Raw genomic sequence first — 19,468 nt, 5'->3', positions numbered from 1 at the left:
TTTAGAGAAGTCATTGGAAGGCAGGCTGTGGTAGCTCATCTTTCCCTTCTGTGTTCATACAGACCCTAGTGATGTGTGAGGCTCTTGAGGTTGTAAATGCCCCCGAAGACAGATAATAAAGAAACCCTACCCCAACCATAACCAGTGTTTTTCTGATGCAGCGGGATGCCTCTTGACATTGTGTCAGAGCATAGGTGAGGTTATTTCCATTGGAGTCTCATGCGCGTTGGATACTCTGAAATGTCTGTGCATTCCTGCCAGAAAACCTGTAATGGTATAACTTGGGGTTTACATAAAAGATCGGTGAATTTAACATGATCTTTAATACTACCTATGCAATAGGTAACTTTATGTAACATCCGAACACCTGGAGAAACATTGGTACACTTCTGTAAGGTTGATCTCTTCAGTATTTAAAAGCAGATTTATAAAAGGAATGTGCGTAATGAGATTTGATCAGTATGACAAAATGATATTAATGGAGTATTAATCTCTCTCCTGTGTTTCCAACAAATCATAGGTGCACGACTGCAGAGAAGCAGCTGCCATTTAAAACTGTGGTTTTAATTGCTTTCTTGAACTGTATGTCAGAGCAGTTCTTGCACAGTAACGTGCTGCTATCAATAAAACTTCAGATTCTGCAGACTGACAGGTGGTTTTTTTTAGTGCATAACTTCCAATATAGGTCTGATGTCCTGACATATAGTTAAAGATTAGATGATGGTAATTGGCAGGATTGTCTTTAAGAAGAGGTATAGAAATAGGGTCTTGACGTGAGGTCATTATATGTTCTTTTTTTCTTATGAAAATTATGATTGATAAAAATATGTTTTTGAATCGGACATCGCAAATTTAGAAGAATATACATAGGATTACACTGTTGTAATTGCTTGTGAAAAGCTGCATACAGTGGTCAGGTAAAACCAGAATTATTTGATATCTGTATTCTGAGAAAGTATTGGAGCTGCTCAGAAAGCTTACTGTCCTGTCAGTAATTGCAGCACCCTGAAGAAATGTTCAGGCAAGGTTAAATAATATTCTAACGTTTCCCTTATATACTTACACAAGGTTTTCAAAAGTATTTTTACAAAGTGTTTGGAGGAACGTGGAGTAGGAAGAACACACAGCAATTCATATGCTGCTTCAGATTTATAAAGTAGTTGCATTACAGAGACTTTCAGTGCTACTTCTAAGCCTCTGGAAAAAAAATACCAGTGAATAATAATATTATAACAGAAAAATAAACATTGAGAAATATTTATCCATTTCACAGAAAAGCAGAAGTTTATATACTTGAAAAATTATAGGACAGTTACCCTCTCATGTATCACAAAAGAGAATTTACGTATTGCATTCTGAATTCCCTTTTTAATGTCAGAAGAATGTCTGTTTACAAAAACAGAGTAGAGAGTAGATAATAAGAGGCTGAAGTGAAGGCTGAAGTCTTGGACTGGATTTTCTTTTTTTTTTTTCCATATACAAGATTTTGAAGTAGGTTGTTAATAAAAACTTGGATTTTTCTTGGTCTCCTTATTTTCTGTTACTTTATCCTATTTTGCTTATCTTTTCTTTTTCTTTCTCTTTCCAAAGGCTCTTAAAACCTGTTTTTCCTCATCTTTCGTTTGATGGTGCTTTCCTTCACCTCTTGTGCTGGCTATAAGCTTGGTGGTCCCTTCACATCTGGTTCCACTAATGCTAGGGGCCATCATACACGCTGCTACAGTGGATGGAGAAAATAAAAAGTTAAAGGCCATGGCTGTGGTCCATTATTAACATGGTTAAACCTGCAGGCAACTGGTACAGTTAAACTGAACCCCCTTTTCCCTCCCTTAGATGCTAGTTCAGGTAGGAGTGTATCACACCTGTTTATTTTTGGGATCATGGTGGCAACACCTTCCAACACTGTGACCCACTTTGCCTCCTCCGTGTATCTAGAAAATGTGATGGCATCTGGCATCAGTCTTTGAAGGAATAGGCTGAATTTGCCCCTTCTTAAAAGAGCTTCTGGAAAGGTCATACTTCTTGTGTAAACTATCACGGCCAACAAACTGTGGTCTCCTGATTAAATCTTTATTATGCGTTGAATATCTAGGAATAAAGAAAACAGAGAGGTGGACCTGATAGCCCAAATGGTGGTCTGGATTGTTGTTTTACCCTTCTCTGAAGGTATCTGGACTCTTTTGTTTGACGATAGGTGCAAAACATCCTGTGTTACTTTGTTACGACTGGATCAGAAAATGCAAAAAGCACGTTTTCCTGTGAGCAGGGGGATTTGTGAGCACAAACCTGTGAGCCTTCATTCAGTACTTGGTTTATCACAGCTTCCCTGCCTGACACTGGGGTAGTCACTCAGCCTCTCCTCTGTAAAACACGGGTGCGTTGTTTTTTCTTACTGGTTCTCTTGTGTTGTAAATCCTGTTTTATTTGCCTCACCGTGGTCGTGTGAGGATTACTGCAGCAATAACTGTGAAGGATTTAGAGATCAGTGACTTGATAGAGTAAGAATTGGGGGTGCAGCCTGTGGTCTTCAATGGGAGCATCTGGGGCACCTTCGTGTGTCTAAACTGTTTCCTCAGAATGGGTGGGTTTGTCTTTCTCCTGAAGTGTGTGGTTTTAATTTGAACTTCAGTTTTCTGCAGTTGATAAGGCACATTTTCAAGTGAGGATTAAAGAAAAAAACCTACCCAGCAACTCAAGTATGTTTACTGGTATAACAGCTAATAGCCTGGAAAGAAAAGTGCTCTATTTGTGAAAGAGATACAGCCATCAGAGTGTATAATGGAGTTTCAGCTCTGTGAGTTTGGATGCAGCAGAATTTTGTGATACTTGGATTCCCTCTCTTCAGTTTCAGTACATTCTGGCTCATTAGTAACTAAGACAGAGGTTAATGCCTGTCGAGCAGAAAAAATATGTTCATTAAAAGGGTTTAAATTCTTCTCAGATAGATGTACACAACAATTTGCAGTTAACTCAGTTGAGAGCTTGGCATATCTCAATGAATGCACAGTCTATATCAGTATGATTGGGACTGATGTTCTGCTACGTTTATCTTGATTCATTTTACTGGAGTGACGCATAGCGTATAAACAAGGAGGCCGCCGTCTGTGTGAAATTAGTAATTTCATTTCTGATGCAAGGTTAACACTATAAAGATTTGTCAGCAATTTTTTTTTTTTTTTAGTGGTACATCAAAAATAATTAAAGCCACATCCCTCGGCTATATTTGCAAAATCCTAAGTGTGGCTGGAGCTGTGCAAACACTGGGCTTCTGTTAATTTAGTCCATCTGGATGTACTGCAAATAGCTGATCAGAAGACTCCTCCTGTTGGTGTAGCCTGCGTTTCCATTCGGATGCTCTTTCGACATACCTGTGTTAGCATAATGTCCGCATGAGAAGCTTATGGCTTTTCAGTGTAACATTTTTCAAAATGTATGACTCCACTGTGCAAAGGGTGGAGACCATGAAACACAGTGTTATGTTTCCAAATGAACGGAGTACACGCTTGTTTATGATTCTGTGCTTGCTTAATTTTAATAGCAAAAGGATGTTTGTTTTTTTTTTTGTGTTCTACACTTTAGAATGTGTGGTTCACCTACATTGCGAGTGAATGTGTTATCTTCTCCAACTTTTTCACCCTCAAGAAGCTTAAAGTAAAAATTTCCCTGTCCCTAATCCTTAACATTGTAAACTACAGGAAAGAAGTGGTGTGGGCAGACCCGTAACAACTCTGCATGAGTCAGCCATTTAAAAGACAGATTAAAAAGAAATTTATAAACATAACCTTCTCTAAATGTTTATTTTCCCATTCAGGCACATTCTGTAATAAAACTGAAACTAATGTTTGAATGAACAGTTTGAGTATTCTGTTGAAATCTAAATTATACTGAAGTTTGCTTGTATCTGCACTAATTCTCTTATATAATAGTATGTATGGAGATATCTAACTCATCTCTTTTTTTTTTTTTTTCCCCCCCCTAGTTAATGGTCTAGTGATGCTTGGATTCACAGGTGAGCTTTACTTCTAAAATTCAAACTTCAGTTTCTGTTTTGTTAATGGCAGCCATTTGAGAAGCGCTTTCATCCTATCTCATTTCAATTGGGCAACCGTCATGCATTTTTTACAACTGGTCTTCTCCATCGACTGCATGAACAGAAAGTGTTGTAGTGTTTTGTAACGGTCAGTCTCAATAGAGATGGTAAAAGTGTAGAATTATTCATCATTTGTAACCCCTTTGTCCAGGGATTCAGACAGAAACTCTGATGTCATCAGATTGTTCCCGTCAAATGACTTTATCAGAGCTTTTTCTATAAGCCTCCGAAATACTGAAGCTCTAAAGAGAGCCAACCAAAAATACCAAAGCCATGGAAAATCCATTTAAATACCTCGCTGGGAAGGGCCTGAAGTAAATTGTCAACGCACATGACGTAATGGAGGAGAAACTTGTATTCTGTTGGATTTATAGGGATATAAATCAAGTGATAGCTGGCTATTCAGAATACCCTGCCAGGGAAGGCAGCTTTGCCTAACTTTTGTCAAAGCATCATTGTAGGATTTAGGTTGCCAGCTATGCAATTTTAATATCTGGGTTTGAATTCTGCCCAGCCTTAACATTCATGTGCAAATCTAGCCATGAAGAGTATAACTGCTGCAGCTGCCAGATGAATTGGTGGGGAAGCTTACGTGGGCAGGGTCCATGCTATCATGTTAACTTCCCAAGGACAAAATTGCACTGCCGCTGTTTTGTAACTTTCATCATTTCTATCACTGGTGATTAACTGTAGTTGTGATTTTTTTCTGACATGGATGAAGGCTTAGTGTCAGCTCTAAGAGCTCTGACAATCAGATGTGGTGAAGGAGGTAGGTAGGGTCAAGTCCCAGTGAGTCGGCCATATGCCTGGAGAGGTTTGTGGTCCGTATGAAATAGTAGGCTTGGCGTTTCAGAGGTGACGTATGCTGTCCGGTTATGGGTCTGCTACCATTGGAAAGCACGTGAAAGCAAAGTAATTTCTTTGGTCAGATGTGACAGCTTGTCTCTCGTTTGGCACATGGCATCACTGTGTCATTGATTTCCCCAACTAAAGAGTCGGCTACGGTAGTTGGAGTTAAATTGCAAGGTGTTCCTGCCTGGGCTCCGGAGGAGCCATCTCCTTCATGGGTGAGACACTTAATGTGCACTTGAGCCTGTTTTGCAATCACATGGCCCATTTCGAATGGAGGTGTTCAAGTTTCTGATCGATGGCTGGGTCATGATGTGAAGCCTGAAACCAGTCATCTTGCCTTAAGTTTTCTGGACTAAATAGTGAGGAACGGGGCCCTTTTGAGGGTGAGGACTGCGCCTGACTTCTCTTCAAGTGAAGGCTTGCATGCCTTTGACCTCACTTCACCTGGCAGCGTGTTTGGCTGTCACCAGGTAAAATTAAAACCGCCAGCTCTTTCAGCAATGATGGGATCCTGCTCTCAAAGTAACTAATAGAAGGAAAAGAAATACCTCCTCTCACTGGCGTAAATAGGGTCTGAGTAAAAATGTAAGTTCAGATGAAAAAGGTGCGAGACCTGATTCTACTTAGACTTGTTTTCTGTATGATTAAAAAAGGACGAAGTGTTCTGTTCTTCTTGGCTTTATTCTTAAAAAAAGCTGTTCCTCCAGAGTTCTCAGGAGGGTTGCCTGACACCTCCTAAGAGGTTTGTTATGGTTGCAGTTTTGTTCAGTTAAATCCTTTTCTCAGATTTGTACTGCTGTAAAAAGAAGAAACGACACTGTTTTTTTTCTGACTAATTTAATTTAGGCATTTATATTAAATATGTTGACATACATATGCTTACAGGTAATTTTTTACAAAATGTATGCATTTTGTATATAACAGAGCAATCAAAACAGGAAAATTATAAAGGTAAAGCAAGACACATTTAACTAAGTCAAGACAAAGTGTTTCAGCCTTATTAAAATCAAATGCTTTAGTTAGTCTCAATAGAATTTTTTCTGAGTTTTAATTTTATAAGAAATCATAGGATGGTGTCAAAATACTATCTTTGTATTTCAATGCGGGTGTAGGCTGGATGAGAAAGACCTTTGACTTTGACTCTAAATATTGTGGAGTTGCCATTAGTGATTGCAAAAGATAGGGACTTGCTCAAGTCAGGATTAACTCTTTGCAAGTAGCCGCATGCTTGTAACATCAACATCAGATAATGGTAGAGAATTCCTTTAATATATACTAAAGATATACTAAAAAACAAAGCTTAATTGTGACTGTGGGATTTTGAGCCCTTTAGCTGGTAAGATATACAGTTGTTTCCGACATCCAAGTTCATTTACAGTCATATGGTTAGTTCAGTGGGACAGATCTGTATAGGCTTGAGAAGTGCTTTCTACACTGAAGTACGTGATCAGTAATTCCAGTCAGCTTTTAACTATAGATGCAAACAGACAGTAATAAATTAGCATGAGTAGAAGCTAAGTAAGATCAGAAAAGTGACTAGGTATGTTCCTCTATGCTCTGTCTAAAAGATGATACTATATATGGTAACCTATAGTATGTGATATTAAGTTATGTTTTTAATTAATTTATGTAAAGGTATATTTTGTCTAGAAAATTGTCTAGAAAGCTGAATGTTAGGTTTGCAACAGTGTAGGTGACAAGCAGAATTATGTGAAGGAGTTTGTGAGTGATGTGTTCGTGCTTCTTCTATTTCAGTGTTTGAGTTTTAAGGTGCTTTCTGATTTTACCTAGGTGCACGTCAACAGACTAACCTCTGCAATGAATCTCTCATGTTAGAAAAGTTGCCTGCCTGTGGAAAATCCTTTGAAGAGATGATGAAGAAAGTGGACTCTAAAAAATGGTGCAACCTGACAGAATTTATCATGTAAGAGTCAGTTTTGGTTTTGATCGTTCTCACCTTTTTGGTGTTTGTCCTTGAAAAAAAGGATCACATACGAAAAACACTGTAATGCCTGCATCCCTAATATATCCCTGATGCATTTGTGTTCCAGATAAATTGAAATCCTCCTGTATTTGGTTGCCAGTTGCAGAGGGCTAAGCTGTAGTTCTTAAGTCCCTGCAGAATGGCTTCACGCGCACAGAGAGAGCCAGCTCTTAACTCAGAGAGTGCACAATATAGAGCGCTTCAATGAAAACTAAGCAGTGGGCTAATCGATACTATCTGCTGTTCTTTTTACCTCAGGCAGTTGTGTTTATATTTAGTTGATATTTCTGTGCATTTTAGGCAAATGTTACTTAAATAATTTTAATTTTTTTTTTACTGTGAAACCACTGAAGCGATGTGCTTTTACGATTACGCTATTCTGTTTTCTCTGATGGTAGCAACAGATTTCCTTCTTTTATTGAAATGACAGGAATATTTCCTCATACGCTGTTTCAGCAATCCACCTCTTGTGTGAAATTGTCCTGTCCAAATGTAAAACGATTCGGCCTATTGAAACTGCTGCAGTTTGTTTCTTTGCCTGCCAGATAACTTGGAGAGAGTGAGCACCACCCATCTTGTTCAGATGTCTAAAATACTGCAAGACTAACAGTAGCGAGGGTGGCATTATTATTTTCTTCTCTCTATTCCTGTTCTGTAGTTGCTGGAGGTATTTGAGCATCTCTCTCTGAAGCTGCACACTTCAGACTCTGCTCTGGAGGAGACTCACAGGGCTTCTGTGAGTGGTGGCAGTTTTGGCCTTTGTGGAGCATCTGGTTCTTCAGAGCGTGTCTACTCATGCATAATGTTTGGTTTTCGGAAGCGCTGAGTACCCTCTGCACCAACTGAAATCAGAGGAAACTGCAGGTGTTCAGCACTTCAGAAAACGAGACTCAAGTGAATTAGCTCTGGTGTGGTATGAGCCAGCCTGAAGCAGAACATCTTCCTGGATTTGAAGCTGCGCTGGTGCCATTTTTGGGGCTGCCCCAGAGGCAGGGGAGCCACAAGCTAGCTGTCACCACACCTGTAACGGCGCCATTTAGCCCCGGATATGTTCTTGTCTCATATGATCGTTGGTCCTGTCTCCTATTTAGTATCACCTCACGTGATGCAAGATTTTGCAGTCACCTTATGCAAGATTTTAACTAGCTGATCACCAGTAGATACGATAGATAACAAAATGTTGGACTGCTGTGCTATGCTGCAGCAGTTCCCCATGTGTCTCTTACCGCTGACACCCGTGTTGACATGTCCCACCTGATAATGTTGATAATGTTTCATAATCTGACAGCACACTAACAACTTGGATGCGATTACTTCTTAGTGCTTTTATTTGCACACCCTAGATGACTTTACAACCTTTAAAAAGATAGTTTCTTAAAACACATGCACTGGAGTGAAAGATGCACTCATGCAGCTCTCTCCAACTGTGGGGAAGAGCAAGAGGAGGTAAGCCCTTTTTATCCAGCTTGCAGAAATTGCATTCAAATCTGACAAAGAATTGTTAGCATACAAAGGAAAAGAAAATCGTTGCAATGCAGGTACTGCTAAATTTATTTAACAAATATCTGTGCGTTATGGGGCAATAATTTTAATTTTGCAACTCATCTAGGCGTAAGTTGTTTGACTTATTTTGAAGGAAGCACTGTAATTTTGCTCCATCTGATCTTCATTATAATTGTATTATAATCAGAAAACAGAGTTCTTTGTTGATATCTTGTTCATATTGGTAAGTGTCCTTAACTAATGGGACTACTTGCAGCAGAGAAAGAAAGGTACCTACAGGAGTCAAAATACTAAACTCTGCCTTTGTTAATGCAGGTGAAGAAGCAGGCAGATTTTTGCAAGCCTTGCGCTAAAATGTCTTCAAAAGTTTAAATATTTTGGTGTGAGATTTTTTTCAAGGTTTGGAGGTGACTGAAGTCTCTGAGTTCTCCTGATTTTCAATTAAGAGTTCAGAATCCACCTTGCTTTTATCCTTTCCGATCGCACTTACCCTTTGGTGTCATTTTCATTCCCTGTACAAGAAAATCCTTGCCTATCTAGGAGATTGTTTTGTCTGAAGAAATCGGTCAGACTGAGGCTTTTTCTCATATTTCCCCATGTGCAGTACCAGAAGTAGAATTGCAGCCTCTTCCAAAACAAAAATCTTTCACATTTTTATATAATATAGTTTTTTAAAAATGTCTTTCTGTCACTTGTATTTCAAGCTCTAGCTTAGGAGAGAGTAGAGGGAGGAATTTGTTTTGGAATTTATTTCCTGAATCAAGTATTAGTCAAGCATTATCACTCTGATTACAAACTTATCTTAAGGGTTCATTGCACTGAAGAAGCAGCACATTTACATCTGCCTTTAAGAATTTTACTCTTTTGAGAACCGACATTGTAATTTCATGTCATGCTTTAGATAATAAGCATATAGGCTAATTTCTTCCAGCTTATTGGAGGAACCCTGACAGATGGGACTGAAACACTTCTTTATTTGGAGTATTCTGACAAATTAATGAAAAAATGGTATTTCTAGCCATGGTCGCTTAAAACTCAGATATTTAAGCCTGGTGGTATTAGTTTACATCTGGCCTCCAGCAGTAAAAATTAGTCAACCTGATCAGATGGTGGGTTTAAACTGTGAGCTTTGTATGAAGCAAACTGTTTTTTCATACAGTAATTTCTGCATAGTGCTTTTCAGTTACAAAGATCTTGCAAAATTTCGCTTTGTATCTTATATCAAAATGTAATCATTTATGGAAATCTGCTTCTTATCTAAACTCTTTGTTTTATGGAGGAGTTTTAGCTCTTCAGGTTAAATGGCTGTCCTTGGTTATGGGATTGTAAATAGCAATTATAGAATCACAGAATGGTTTGGGTTGGAAGGGACCTTAAAGATCATGTAGTTCCAACGCCCCTGCCATGGGCAGGGACACCTCCCACTAGACCAGGCTGCTCAAAGCCCCATCCGGCCTGGCCTTGAACACTTTCAGGGATGGGGCAGCCACAACTTCCCTGGGCAACCTGTTCCAGTGCCTCACCACCCTCGCAGTAAAGAATTTCTTCCAGTATCTAATCTAAATCTACCCTCCTTCAGTTTAAAGCCGTTACCCCTTGTCCTATTGCTACACTCCCTGCTCACGAGTACCTCCCCATCTGTCCTGTAGGCCCTCTTTAGGTACTGGAAGGCTGCTACAAGGTCTCCCTGGAGCCTTCTCTTCTCCAGGCTGAACAACCCCAACTCTCTCAGCCTGTCCTCATACAGGAGGTGCTCCAGATCATCTTTGTGGCCCTCTGCTGTACCCATTCCAACAGGTCCATGTCCTTCTTGTGTTGAGGACTCCAAAGCTGGATGCAATACTCCAGGTGGGGTCTCACCAGAGCAGAGTAGAGGGGTAGAATCACCTCCCTTGACCTGCTGGCCATACTTCTTTTGATGCAGCCCAGGATGGGGTTGTCTTTCTTGGCTACAAGCATGCATTGCCAGCTCATGTCCAATTTCTCATCCACCAGCACCCCCAAGTCCTCCTCACGGCTGCTCTCAAGCCATTCTCTGCCCCACCTGTATCATCTGCATTGCTTCACTGTTTGGCCAAACACAAAATCATGAGAGAGATTTCAGTGACTTCAATTTGCTGTAACTTAATTATACGGTACGATTTTCTGACAGCTCTGTTACTTGTTTCTTGACTTTATTCTTAACAAACTAATTTTCTTTAAAAAGCAGCCTTTTGACAGATTTTAAACAGACGAGGCTTTCATGTGTGGCAACTGGTACTGGAAGCCAGTATAAGAGTTTTAGCTTCCATAGCTGATTTTGATCTTGCTGGAAATGTCTAATGATCGCATATAAACTGTAAAATTTCAGGTAAAGCTTTACAGAAGCACTATCAGGAGAAAGTTTCGTTCTTATTTTTCACATTTTTCTGCGAGGATCCATACAGAAATTAGGATGCAAATACTCTGGGTCAGATTGTCCAAAGGTATTTGAAAGCTTAAATATGATGAGGGATCAAAATGGCATTTTAAAATATTATAAGTTACTTAGATGTGGTGGGTTTCAGTGGTACTTGCTGGGATACTGGAATATGAAGGACAACCAGAAACACTTTACCAGAAAGGTATAACCTTCAAAAAGCAGCTGGAGACATTCATTGACAAAAGAGGAGGAGATCAGCTGTTCACAGTTTTGCTGATGCTTTTAGGCTGTTCAGAGGGAGCCCTGAAGATGGAAATGCGACTTGGTCGTTTAAATGACAGGAAATTATGATACATGGCACGTGAATAAGCCGAGACTGAAGTGTGGGTGAAAGCTATGAGGAGTTATCAAAAGCGAATATAATTTTTGTTCCCCAGAAGACTGGAAATTACAGAGAGCTTTTTATTCTTAATGTGTAATATTTCTCTTATGTTTTATATATTTATAATAACATATATATTTTTGTATTATATGCGATATAGATAACTTAGATATATTATACCTCTGTATTATTTTCTTAATATTTAGCAACTGCAGCTAAATATATAAAATCTGCTACTGTCCACAAACCTAAGCCCATTATTAATTGTCACATTTTTTTCACCGTGCTCTGTGTGATAAATCCTGGTCTGGTTACACTGGGGCTGTAGTCAAGAGGCCACGTATGACTAATTCCTGAAGCAAGTGGCCAGATGAAGATGGGAGTACCCAGAGCTGAAAAAATGTTGCTTATTGTAGTTGCGTAGATTACTTTCTATTCTTAGCTAATGAAAGGATTTTCTAAATACTTCTAACTAGATCCTGGAAACAATTTAGCTAGAACAAACAGTCTCTAAACAAATCCCTGTGTCTCCCCCAGCCCTAACCCCTGTGGAAATACGGGACCGCAATGTGCCTTGTGCTGGTTCTCGGTGTCATGAAGTTTTTGATCTGCTCCCAAGCACTCATATCTCCTCTCTGTTCTGCGTCCCCATTTTCCAAATGTTTCTGAGTGTAGTTACTAGCATTTCAGTAATTTTCAGGCCAGAGGGATGTCTATGGCCATCTGGTCTGCACTGTTGACTAATACAGGCCACGCAATCTGCCCACTAGTCATTGTTTAAACCCTGTAAGAGTGAACAAGTATCTTATGAGAAGGCATCAACTCTTCATTTAAAAGATATCAAATTAGTATTGATCTGTTATACATCTGTTCCTAAGGGTTCACTGTCCAGTTCACAATCAGAAGACAATGTGTCTTATTTCTCATCTGCTTGCCTGACTCCAGTTCCCAGTGATTATACCTTCTTATGTATTTCCCTGATACGGTAAAATTTCTTCTGTTGTCAGAAATTCTTTTTTCCCAATTAAATACAACCAAATCGCTTTTAAGTCACCTCTCAATCACTTTTTTTTTTTTTTGATAAATTAAGGTCAAAGTTTTACAGCTTGTCATGATAACGCATCTATTTCAGACTTCTTGAACCCTTCCAAGTTTTGGCAGCTTTTCTTTTGGAGAGTGGATTCCAGTCTAGAATTGAATATTTCACCCAGAAGTAGTTTGCATAGTGTTACGTACAGACTTCCCTATTTCTTCCTCTGAACCTACTGGGTATTCAGCATTTTTCTTTTGCCAAAATATTTGTGTATTGCATTAACCCTCTATTGCGGACGGAGTGATTAACAGGAGAGAAGCAGTGAAATATTTATTGACATAAAACAGCAATTTAACAAAGTTGATAGTAAATGCGTCAGTGTTTTATGAGATTTGATGGCAAGGTACACTTGGTTGGTTACTGCATAGAGGGCAGGGTTGGACAGAACCGTCAGGGAGGCCCTCCTGTTGAGTCCCGAGGTTCAGAAAGGACCCCCTTGCTTTCTAAACTCCTTCTCAGAGAGGAGTCTAGGTGCGGCTGGATCCAATCCTAGTCCCAGACTTGGTCAACGGTTTGTGTCTAAAGGACATAATGCGCAATCAATCCTTTATATCACTTAGCTAAGATTTCAAAGTTAGCATGCTATTAACCACTTACTGAGACTCTGTTGTGCCTAAATCTCGAGTAGTAACCTTGAGGGGGTGTCCCCACTGCAGGGGAGATCCTGGTGTGCAACCCGCTGCCAGGCAGGAGAGCTCAAAGGGCTCTTGGGCTGTCCACTATTTATAGAGTGAGATAATTGACCTATAGTCATATTTGCCTAGCAACAGGATGTCTAGGTCCCCATTCCCACAGTGTTTTGACTGTGTTGCCAGCCATCCCCCAAACCCCAGGTGCAACTCATCACAACTCCCACTGATGGTTATGGCTTGAGCAGGAGCCGGGGAGGGGGGAAAGAGGAGAGCACACCACCACAGCCTCCTAGCTACCTTGTAATTTCAGGAGGACAGGCTCTATGACCTGTACAAGATTTTAAGTCCTTCTCAGAGGGACTTGTGTGACGTATATTGTTTGTTTCTGGATCTTGCATTCACCAGTGTTAAAATGCATGTGATTTAGATAAGCCCACATTTGTAAGTCATCCAAAACAGTCTGTGTAACTACACCTACATCTTCTTCTTCACCATTTACCGTGCTATTAACATAGTTAAGTAAAAATTGTTTGCCTCACTTGATTGATTAAGATATTGGGACAAAACTTTTGCAGTTGCCCTCCATGAATGGCAATTGCTTTTTTCTAGTTAATTTTCAAGTTCCATCTGTTTTCATTTCAAGGGCTACCATGATTTCTAATTGTTTTGGGTTTTTTTTCATCAAAATGCTTTAAACAAAGTTTGATAAAACATTCAGTCTTTAAACATGAATGAGCAAAATACAGTGATTATAAGGAGGCATGTGGTATCTGCTCACACAAAAGTCCAAAAAGATTAATTTGAAAAATCCATAAGAATAAGACTTTTGTATGCCATATATGCATTTCTGGTTAATTGGCTGCTTAAGAGCAAACACTATAGAGGTAAGAAATACAGATCTATATGGCATGTCAGTGCATGAAGCTGTATTACCAATGTATACCAAAAAAAGAGACATAAGTAAAGGGCTTTGATTAATTATGAAGTTTTACTTAGTATGTGAAATCAAGTCACATCAGGTTAACTTTAATCTTTGCTACTGGTTAATACTGTATTGCATTCATTATAGGCAATTATACTACTTTTTGCATTGGCATCCAGTAATTCCGTTCAAAGACAGCACTTAAAAAAAACCCTGTCCAAATTGAACTATACTGTAGCACAAGCGAGTCGGCTTTCCTGATTTTATTACATCGTTATATCTAGAAATAAAGTACTTTCAGTGGTAGCCATAGGGCTAACAGCATTGCACTCTGATATTCACGTACTCTTTTTGTTGACGTACCACCGAGCACCTTGTCTATTTAGAAGTATGTGGACCTCCTTAACATTGAATTGGGCTTGCAGTTTTTCTGCAATAAAAATTCTTAGGCCGTAGGAATACAGAGAAATAATCAAGGGGTTACTAAAGGAAGAGCAAAGATGAACGTAACATAGATATTTAGTCATAGGCCACCTCCTTTCTTTGATTGAAATGTTAAGAGTTGATGCTTAATTTACTCAGCTGTCAGAAGGAACCTCTTTTGGGTGGAAGATGCAGATTGTGTGGCTGGGGCTCTGGGCAGCAGATGCCACTGAAGAACGCAACCCCTATTGCCATCACTCAGGCAAGTGTATCGGGAAACCAAAATGAGGGCAGGGTGCTGCGTTATTCTAGACAGGGAAAGATGTAGTGAAGAGAGCACCCTGTTGTCTCTGAGCAGAGCTGATGAGTCTCTCTCTAATGTCATTAGGGACAGTGATGTCAAATGAGCCCAGAAAGTGATCTTCCTTCAAAGGCTTTCTTTCACCAGAGAGAAGTGGATGCCTACATGTTTCGTACGTGCCTTTTGCTGCACACTTAACTGATTTGTATCCTTACGCATCTTGTCACTCCAACAGTCCTTTCTTAAACCTAGGCTCCACATAGGCATGCCACCTTGGAGTTGTCTAAGGAGCGCATCCCCAAACTAATTTCTCGCCGAAGCAAACTATGGAGTACTTCTCTTTAGCTGAATCAATAAATGAAATAACAGTTGATAACTACATATCCAAAAGATAGTGCTGATATGTACTTTCCAGTGTTTGAGTCCTCCAACCATTTCCTGAAGGCACAGACCAGCCTCAGTAACGTTTATTTGCTATTGGACTGAAATGAATTGTTAGCTTTCATTTAGTCAAGTGTCATCTGTTTCGGTGTAAGGTATTCTGTTATTTCAAGCCGATACTACTGTTGCAGCAGTCATCTCACAAGTGTATAAGGTCACATACCTGCTACCCTGGGAGCTCCCAGCCGCTCATTCTATGTTTGCCAGCCAAGGAATAGCTTTGGATTTGAGAGGCCAAGGGTAAAATAGCAATTTGTGCTTTGGAAGAGACTTCTAGCAAAGTAGTGCGTGCAATGCATCTGGCTTTTCTGTTTCAGAAAAATAATTGAGTGTAACAGGATGCTTCATGCAATCCCTGCATTTCTTTTTACCTCATCAAACCTGTCTTCACAGTCCAGAGAGCCCCTGATTTGCTGTGAAGCAGTGGCTCTGTGGCACTCTCTATGGCACCTGGAAGATGTTACAATTCTGATTTTTCCAAAGTTTTAAATTTCAGTCCGTAGCAGAATAGGAGAGGGCAAATTTTTTCTTTAGCTGTATGTCTGAAGCTGATTCATTGCACATATGTGTGTACCTGGTGGAATTCTCCGCTTTGCTGTGAGCATGGTCCAAGGTCTGTCCCCATGCTGAACAACTGTTTTATTATCTGTACAGCCTCAGCGTAGTTTTCCCAGAACCCTTTAGATCAAAAATGAATTCTATAAACAGAAGCAATAGGCTTCAGTCCCATTGAAGATGACGAAGGAGTCCACCCATGTTCTATACAGATGTTGAAGATCTGAAAAAGGAATTAAGGAAAAAAGATGTGTATGAGTTGAGCCAAATTTGATCTAATCTTCTGGAAAAATAATCCTAAAGATGTTGCTCAATTTTGAAGTCAATGGGAGTTTTGCCTGTTACAATTTGGCCCAACTAAGCTAATCATAAAAGTGCCTGTTTTTCAAAGAAACATAGTAAAATATTAAAGAAAATAAAGCCAGATGACAGTAAGATCAACGGGAAAACAAACTGTGGAAGAAACACATGCAGTCCAAGATGAAATTATATGCCCCCAGGTCTTAAAGCTTGGAGCTAATAACCTCTGCTGGCTGAGTGTGTAAGAGCCCTCCAAACTGAGTCATTTTCTTGGTTGGCTGTATAAGGTTTTTTCATCTTCCCCATTGACTGCTGCAGGAAGTCTGATCTAGATGCTGACTGGTGATTGCATCCAGCTGCTAATGTCAAAACATCTGTAGAAGAGGAATGTACTGTGAATATCTCAGACAAACCTCTGGGTTTGTTTTGCAGCGAAGGTGAGGCACTCATTCGTGTGAGCTAATTCATTCCCACAGTAACATGTCTCACACTTGGAAAACGGACACCTTTGGCTCATTCGCTTTAACGTTATCAAAAAAGCCTCAATTCTGGATTTTTGCATGTGATTTTCTCACATGAAAGGCTAACGGGGGCTGCCTGGAGCTGGACCTTTGAGTGGCCAGCACACATGTGATTTTAGATCCAGAATAGTACTGCTTAAAGGAAGTTCCACTCTTCCTCAGTTGTGCCATGTGGGGGTGCGTGTGTCTGTGTTAGAATTTATATCCCCATAGACAGACTAGTACATTATGCTTTATCTTGGATAAGTCATGGTAAAACGCTGCAAATCACAAAAGTGCTTGCATAACAAAAGCTCAGTGTATTGTTGCTTGGTCTCCCGGTTATCTTCTGCAGTGTTTTTATGTAACATTCTGTATGTGTCTGAAGAGTAAAATTCCCTTTTTTCCCTAGAGATTTACTGGGGAAGGGAACCAAAATTCCTTATTTAGCCTGCTGTAACCCCTCCCAGTTTTGTCAGTCCAGATTTTGTAGGAGAAAACATTATTTGTCAGCTTCCTCTGTGAAGGAAGGTTGAAGAAACCTGCACTTTATGTGGCCTCATGTCCGTGTAATTTATTTACTATTAAGTGTTTGGTGCGGTATAGAAAAATGAGGACCGCTGTGGTAGATGCTAGCATTTTCTTCTTTAATAGGGTGGTCCTCCTTTGGGTTTCCCATACAGGTATGGTTGTTGCTTTTTTTTTAAGCTCTCAAATGCAGATAATCCTGGTATTTCATCCTTTCTACCTGTGTATTTCTTTCACCTCTTCACATACCAAAACTTACAGTAATTTTGTATTAGAAAATCCTTCAAAAAACTCCTAGAGGTCATGGCAGCAGTGGCAAAACCAGGCTGGTAATGATTACCCCCAAGAACCTATTATTTTTCTTCTGTGACTCATGCCTTTCTTTTTAAAAGCAAAGCAAAGCAGCTTATAAATCAGTTAGGTGCAAGCAAGTAAAACAACGGAAAAGAATGTCATATTTGAGCGGTTTTGTTGCCATCATGCTGGTAGCTGACAACAGCAATTTATCATTGCAGAAATAATAATGTTTCCGATGTATTATTTTAAAAATTGGAAATAAAAGAACCCTACAGTTTATAAAGTCTCACCAGATTGCCAGATGCAGGGCTGTGCTGAAAATGCGTACGTTCACCTGCTGTTTGGGATCAGCTGTTCTAGCCGCAAAGTTGCCGTGAAGTTAATGCAAAGGCACAGCTTTTCCCTAAATGAGACAATATTAGAAAATCTTTAAGAGGAACTGCGTTTCAGGTGAATCTCCCTTACTTCCATATGAGATATATTAGCTCTGTTTTATATTGTGTAGATAAAAGTATGTCCTGATGAATGTGAATAAAGGGGTTCGTTTGAATTCAGAGACCAGGATTCCACATCGGGCAAGAATACTCCATTACCACGTAATTGCTTTCCTCCTGATAGATGCAGAGGCTGAAATATGGTTACTTAATGCAGTTACAATTTTTCTCCTTTACTGCATAGGAGAGGGAAGGACATTTTATACAATTCAAGGCTATGAGAATGAAATCGGTATTTGATAATTCCAGATGAAGGATGGAATGGGCTTATGGCTTTGGACACTTGTTTCTAATATTTTTTCTCTCTTTATTGCAAAGTTAGGGCAATGCACACCTAAATCTGTGTCTGCTGTGACCATCTTAGATGATACAGGAATGTAGTGAAAAATATTCATGAACATTGAATTTTTAATGAATTACTCTGACTTCTGAATTTTAACGATGTATTAAGGACACTGGCATTTATAAATTCTGTGAAGACCTGCAGACCATTTTGCTTATACATGCAAAGCCATCACTTTGTTCTGCTGCATATTGTAGAAATAGCTATGCTACAAACTAGCAAAGCCTTATCAGCTTTTAATCTGATTTCTTGGGTTTTCACGTTAGACAATGAAAAATCTTGGTTTTCACAAAGAAAACCTTGCTTTGAAGAGCTTCCTTGAAACCAGTAAACTGTTTGAATGAACAGGATAAGGAGAAATTGGCCAGTCTTTTGGGAGGCTGTTGAATTAAGTACACAAATTTCCAAGAGCTCAGATTTGGTGAAGTGAAACAATTTTATTTGTTATTTTACCACAACACATGTTGTAACTGCAGTCTACAAAAGCCTCCACTCAGGGATACCACTGCTGAGGAATGGGGAGAAGAGGAGAGGATAGATAGGGGTTTGTTCTTCATCAAGGATAACTGTTTGTTTCTTGTTAAACCCCTGGAGATTCTGGATCTGCCATTAAGAAAATGATGATAACTTTTTCATGACAAATAATGTGTTTTTTGCAGCCCACTCTCCATCTTTTCAAGGCTTTTAAGAGCCCAGACCTTCCTGTTCTTCAGTTTACAGATAATTTTGCAAATCTTTATGAAAGTTGTTACCAGTGCAAGAGAGGGATCTTCTGAGCCTGCTACGAAGTAGAAATAAAAATCAGCTTTTCATTACCAATAGTTGAAAACTCTTCAATTCTTAATATCAGATTTCAGTTTTTCAAGTCCTTTTTTCGACAAGTTTTGACATCTGTTACATTTGTCATGAGTCGTCGTTTTCAAAAGGAGAGTGAAATCTGGCGTTTGCCGAAAGGTCACCGATGTAAATATTGATAATTACTTCTTACAGTTCTGAGTTCTCAACACCAGTGAAGTTAAGGTCACCAGAAGACACCAGTGACAATATTTTAACAAGGGTGCCGTGAGTCAAATTGATGCGTACCACATCAGATGCATTGGACTAATGGCTGGTAGCTTGCACCCACAATATGGGATCAGTATATCAGTGCTTACTTTACCAAGTAAAACAACAAATAGTTCAAGATATAAGAATATAATAATCCTAATGTGTAAAATCACTTGCAAAAAAAACCCAAACGAAAGCGATTTAGAGGTGACATTAGAAAGCACTCATCTGTTAAGTCTCAGGACTGTCAGCTGATAGGCCCTTTTAACACCTTTCATGCCCTCTGCGAATGTTACTATGGCAAGATCAGTAATAGAAAACAGTCTTCATGGAGCGTATTGTTAAAGATTTTATTTCAAAATAAGTAATACCTAAGATTT

The 19,468-nt window shown here is 39.4% G+C and overlaps 1 protein-coding gene across 3 annotated transcripts in view; it reads left to right on the top strand.

Moving 5' to 3' along the window:
• The window catches only part of RAMP3 (receptor activity modifying protein 3), a 54,520-nt gene that overhangs the window by 13,516 nt on the left and 21,536 nt on the right, over positions 1 to 19,468 (top strand). For 2 of the 3 annotated variants that reach the window (XR_008464908.1, XM_054191863.1), the window contains exons 2-3: positions 3,980 to 4,009; positions 6,734 to 6,866. Coding sequence is in view for 2 of the 3 variants with exons in the window: in XM_054191863.1 (XP_054047838.1) it covers positions 3,980 to 4,009; positions 6,734 to 6,866 (163 nt within the window). In the remaining variant the exon portion in view is untranslated. The remainder of the gene's footprint in view (positions 1 to 3,979; positions 4,010 to 6,733; positions 6,867 to 19,468) is intronic. The other variant, XM_054191864.1, reaches the window with a different exon arrangement.

The sequence above is a fragment of the Rissa tridactyla genome, chromosome 2 (genome assembly GCF_028500815.1).
Source record: "Rissa tridactyla isolate bRisTri1 chromosome 2, bRisTri1.patW.cur.20221130, whole genome shotgun sequence".
Lineage (NCBI taxonomy): Eukaryota > Metazoa > Chordata > Aves > Charadriiformes > Laridae > Rissa > Rissa tridactyla.
The sequence above is the reverse complement of the archived record's forward strand: the minus strand, read 5'-3'. Positions and strand labels throughout refer to the sequence as shown.